We start from the raw sequence: 5,489 nt of genomic DNA, 5'->3' as shown, positions 1-5,489 counted from the left end.
CAAACCAAGTGGGTAGTTTGCTGGCCAAGAGGAGTGACAAAATAAGTAATTGAAGAGTCATTTCTATTCAAACTTTATCTTTAATATTTTGTTATTTCCAAGGTAGTCTTGTGAGTGTGTTCCAAGACTTCCTTCTTCTTTATAAACCCCTTGTAATCTCTTATGAGAAGACAACCTTTCTTTTTATCAAAACCCTTTTGTTTCTCTAAGGATATCTTCTTGTTGGTGTGTATATCCAGCAAAACCCTTAGCCTCTTTGGTGCGTATATCCAAAGGATCTAAGTTCGGTATCGTGAAGCTATTCCGCAAGCTTCTTGTGATATCCATCGACCATTCAACTTCTATTCCGCTCCACGGCTTTCCAGCCAAATCTATCCTTTCTCAACTTAAGAGTGTCGAATCCTAGGGAGATTCTCGTCAAGTTAGCTACTGTTGTTTGCAAGGTTAATCTGAGTAAGTATTGATCAATGCTCAGATTGAGATTTGAGTATCTGGGTTTTGGATTTTGTATATTGTTTCAAGATCAACATAGTGACGTACATTGGTTTTTGTGGCACTTTAGTTGGTAACGGGAATGTACTCATATGTTATGATTTTCCCAGATACATTTCATGAGGTGAGAAGCAAGCGGGAGAGAAATAAAGAGGTATGTTTCACCTCTTTGTATTGTGAATCCATTCTTTTTTTTTGAGGTGTTTGCCTTGGTTCTTCTGTTTAGTTCTTTTTGAATTAACCTAACAAACCTTATATTTCTGAGTAATCACGTCCTCTAGTAGCTTACATTATCTTATATTTGTTGAGGTGTTTGCCTTGGTTCTTCTTGTTTCCATCTGTTATTCTTTACATCACACTGATGGTTATGTTATTGTTTGGTTTACAATCTTGATTCTCATCCTGACGATACCGGGATCACATTAGTAGTTCTCTTATTCTTTGCATCACACTGAGGTTGTTTGATATTGTTGTTTGCTTCTCAGGTCATACTTCTAATGGGGCATGATTACAGCTACAGTCAGCCAAGTTCTTCAGAGCAATATGAGGAGCATGAAGACTGTGAAGAGATGGAAAGAGAAGCTCTGATACGCATGGATGAAGGTGAGAGTAGTATGAGCAATGCTCATGCTATTCTCATGGATGAAGAAGAGAGGAGATTCATCCTTGCACAGAATCTGCAATACCCTCCTCAACCTGAGGTAGAGTACTAAGGGTTTACTAAGGTCTGCTATTGTGGTGGCATCCCTTTTCTCTCTACTTGCTACAACAGGAATAATCCAGGAAGAAGGTTTGTGGTCCTAAGTCTTGATAAGTATTGTCCAATGTTTTACACATTGCTGGTATTGAAGAGACTGATGTGATAATTTGTATATGTTCATGAAAGTACTTCACATGTCCTAATGTTGAGGATGGAGAAATGCACATACACAAGTGGTGGGATGAAGCTGTCATGGAAGAGATTCAGGGCCAAGACAGGTTGTATGAAGTTCTTTCTTCCCAAGTAGATAGCTTGAACTCGGTAACTGACAATGAAACTGAGGAGAAGGTGCTGATGTTAGAGAAAAATTTAGGTGAACTAGTTAAAAAGAAGAATGCATTTGGTTTACTCATTGCTCTCATGACATTTAGTTGTTTTGTCTTATTGTTGTCCTGTTGTTGTTGCAATTCTAACTTTGAGATTATGGACTTTGTCTTCTTGTCTCTCAAACTTTGTCATTTTTGTTGTAATTCAAACTTTATGCACAGAGAAAAATGTCTTCTTTGGTTTATATGTCCTCTATTATTTGGTTTATATAACTGCGAAAAGCATCACAAAGAAATTGTATTTGGTCACGTGTAAAGAAAATTTATATGTCCTCTATTCTCATTGTTTGGTCACGGGTAAGTTGTAATGGTCACAGGTTTGTATAACCACTTCAAACTACCCTTTATGATATATAACCATTGGCTAACTCTTACAAAAGCATCACAACTTCAAATATTCTTCTCACTTATCTTATGCTTACATTTCTTCTTCTCGCTTTTCTTCTTCTTCCTTATTGTCTTCTTCTTTATCTTCTTCACACTTATTCTTCTTTGAAATAGTACTCTTCCATATAATGAAGAATAATTTTCTAATTTTATGAATTCAATGTTGTTAATTTTCATCTTTGTATGCTTGATGTTTTATATTAATAATGTAATAATTGTATGTTTTTCCTTTTTTCAACTTTTTAAACTTTGTAATAATAAAATGGTATGAATGGGATGATATATGTTTTATTTCCATGTTTTTTATGTAATTAAAAAAATTATTTTTGTAAATTAAAAATATGATTAATTTAATAGAAGGACAAATAACAAGAGACACCAATGCTCCTACACTAAAATTTTTAAAAAGTCATATGATCTTAATATTCAAAAAATAATGGAGGGACAAAGATTGGTCATTCACCAATGCTGATGCTTTTAGCTCTCTCTCTCTCTCTCTCTCTCTCTCTCTCTCTCTCTCTCTCTCTCTCTCTCTCTCTCTCTCTCTCTCTCTCTCTCTCTCTCTCTCTCTCTCTCTCTCTCTCTCTCTCTCTCTCTCTCTCTCTCTCTCTCTCTCTCTCTCTCTCTCTCTCTCTCTCTTTTAAAATATCCTTGTAAATAATTTTTTAATATTTACTAAATTATTGTAAAATCTTGTAAATCTTTAAAATCCACTTGTAAATCTTTTATTGCCCTTTTTTAAAATCTTTCATAAGCCCTTCTAAATCATTTTAAAAATCTTATAAAATATTATTTATTAATCTTGTAAATCCTTGTTAAAACTTTGTAATTTTTGTAAGAACATCTGTAAATTTTTAAATTCCAAGATCATTGGTTGAAAAATAAAATTTTGTGGGAAAATGTTTTTGCGGTATTTTGTTGACTTAAATAATTTTCAAACAAGAGTAAAATGATCATTAAAAATTAAAAGAGGAATAAAGTGAAAGTGGACAAGAAAGTATTTTTACAAAAAGGTGTCTACGACAAAATATTTGTAAACATTTCTCTATGTAATATATATATATATATTTAAAATAAGCCACAACTCAAGGGTAAGGGTGAAGCCCCTAATGAATAAATATGAGAAGTGTGTCCAACGGGCCGAATATTTCCCTCATTTGGATGGTCATTTAGATGAGCTCCATCCATCATCGAGCGTGGTTTGTGAATAGTCCATGTCTAAATAAAACCTTATGATCCTTTGGAAAATACTCTGCACACATTATTTAACAGTGTTTGTAAGGTCATGAAAGTTTGATAAAACGGTTTCAGTCACAATATAATTCATTCACAATATAAATTGAATCCACTCGAAATATGGTTCCATTTGTTGTTATCTGCGTGCTTGTTCGAATTGGCACAAAATATACCAAAAATATTGATGGGAATGTCAAAAATGGTGTTCAACAGATGTGTATTGTCAAATAAGACAAGTCACTCCCCAGCTATAAGCCAATTCAACTTTAAGGTGGCTAAAATGTCTTTGACCACTAGAAACAAACTTGGTGAATAAAATCAATAGATCAATTATGATGTATAACTTTTAGAAAACAACAAACAAACAGAAGAGTTTAACAATATTTATGCAGATACACACATTTTTCAGATTTTAATAGAATGATTGACTCAATATCTATTTGACATAGCCGTATTATCCTACTGTAATTGGTTGTCTAAGGTAATTTCAGTTTATGGGTTTATTTTTTCAATTTGTGGGTTTACTCCAAATGCTTTGTTCCTTGTGATTCTTATGTCTTGGGTTATGGGTTTTAACATATTTGTGATAAAGTGATCCAAATTTTGATATACAAAATTTATTAATCAATGTTCTATAAGAATATCAATTGAGATGCGTGATGCTCTTTGATTGCAAGATAAAGATGAACAACAAAAAGAAGAACAAAATTTATTAATTAATGTTTATAAGATGAAGATGAAGATGAAGAAAGAAAGAAAGAAGATTCGAGTTATAAATCAGTAGGTTATGTATATGTATGATTTTGCAAAAAGATCAAAAGAACATGGAAAATTGTTTGCCAGCTACATAGACAATTCACGTACACATACGCACACATGCATACATTTTTAATGTTTGGCTAGCTACACAGACTATTGACATCACATGAGCACATATCTGAACAAACATTGGTTATGTACGCAGCACCATAACCATAGCTTCCAGTACCTTCCCGTTTGAAGGAACGACGGAATCCAGTGACGGCCCTTAATCCCGATTATGACCCGGTTAATAATTTGACCCGCGAAATTATTATTTTTTTAACCGGACCAAATTTGTAATGTCCCAAACCCGGTTCAATTGAAATTTCTACATAACAAACACTCTTTTACTCTTCCTAATACTTTCACGATCTGTAAAGCAAAAAAAGAAAAAAAAAATCCCCTTTTACTTAGGGTTCTTGAGGAAGAGGAATTCGAATCTCATCACGATACAAGGTAATACATATCGTTTTGAGTTCACTAATATGTGAAATAGAAATCGAAATCTTGAGAGTAAGGTTCATGGATTATAAATGTTTCTCGATTATTTCTGGGTTTCTGGGTTTTGTGGGTTTAACTTTTGTTTCTTGTTCGTTTATGTCTGGTTTTGTTGGATTTAAAATATTGGATTGGTCGTTGGTTTTTTAAGACAGGGAAAGAGCAGTGTGAATTTAGGTAAGATGGATTTAAGCACGGGTTCATCTAGTACTACTAGATATTTGGGAGGTTTGAGGAAGTGTAATTGTGGATTGCCAGCCAAGATATTCACATCAAAGACCAAAAAGAATCCATGGAAAAGGTTATTTGGGTGTCAATTGTATAAGGTATGTTTAATGTGTGTGTTTCTTATGTTGAGGTGAATGGAAATAGCAAATTCTGAGTTTTATTATGAATGTAGGATGGTGGAACGGAGCCTCGCAAGTATTTTAAGTGGTTTGATGATGAAGAGTCTAAACGATTGTCGCGAAATGCATTGAGTCAAGCTATGGCAGAGATTGAAGAGAAGGAATACATTATCCATGAACTAAGAATGACCGTTATAGAACTTCGTACTGGTTTGGAGAAGCATGTGGAAGACGCAGAAAAAGTTATATATAGGCAACGATTGATCATAACAGGATTATCCGGATTGCTTGTATGTGCCATTGGAGCCATTATTTTTGGTTGATGGTTGTTGATCTTTAAGTGTCTGTGTCTTTCTCTTAACGTCATAAACACATATGTGGTCATCTAAGAATTGTGTGAACTGTTTTGTTAACTACTAATGAGCAAACAAGTTTGTCATTCTCTTCATTCATTTGTGCTCATGTGATGTCCATAGTCTATGTAGCTAGCCAAACATTAAAATTGTCTGCATGTGTGCGTATGTGTTCGTGAATTGTCTGTGTAGCTGGCAAACAATTTTCCAAAGAACATCTCTAAAGTAGGAGCTATGAACGTTTTTGATGTATGAACTTACACATTGTTTTTATGTAATGGACCTTATG

At 33.8% G+C, this 5,489-nt stretch overlaps 1 protein-coding gene across 1 annotated transcript; it reads left to right on the top strand.

Annotated features, from left to right (window-relative positions):
* The first annotated feature begins 4,682 nt into the window (after nucleotides 1–4,682).
* LOC111829450 (uncharacterized protein At4g04775-like) lies at nucleotides 4,683–5,170 on the top strand. The gene is made up of 2 exons (XM_023778534.1): nucleotides 4,683–4,826; nucleotides 4,901–5,170. The coding sequence occupies exons 1-2, from the start codon at nucleotides 4,683–4,685 to the stop codon at nucleotides 5,168–5,170; spliced, it is 414 nt and encodes a 137-aa protein (XP_023634302.1).
* The last annotated feature ends 319 nt before the right edge of the window (nucleotides 5,171–5,489 follow it).

Source organism: Capsella rubella, unplaced genomic scaffold (genome assembly GCF_000375325.1).
Source record: "Capsella rubella cultivar Monte Gargano unplaced genomic scaffold, Caprub1_0 scaffold_7, whole genome shotgun sequence".
Lineage (NCBI taxonomy): Eukaryota > Viridiplantae > Streptophyta > Magnoliopsida > Brassicales > Brassicaceae > Capsella > Capsella rubella.
The sequence above is the reverse complement of the archived record's forward strand: the minus strand, read 5'-3'. Positions and strand labels throughout refer to the sequence as shown.

Excerpts from the sequence above, each read along its gene's own strand:
- LOC111829450 (XM_023778534.1), top strand. The coding sequence starts at position 4,683 with ATGGATTTAAGCACGGGTTCATCTAGTACTACTAGATATTTGGGAGGT. Across the intron at positions 4,827-4,900 it reads TTGGGTGTCAATTGTATAAG|GATGGTGGAACGGAGCCTCG; the intron begins GTATGTTTAATG and ends TTATGAATGTAG.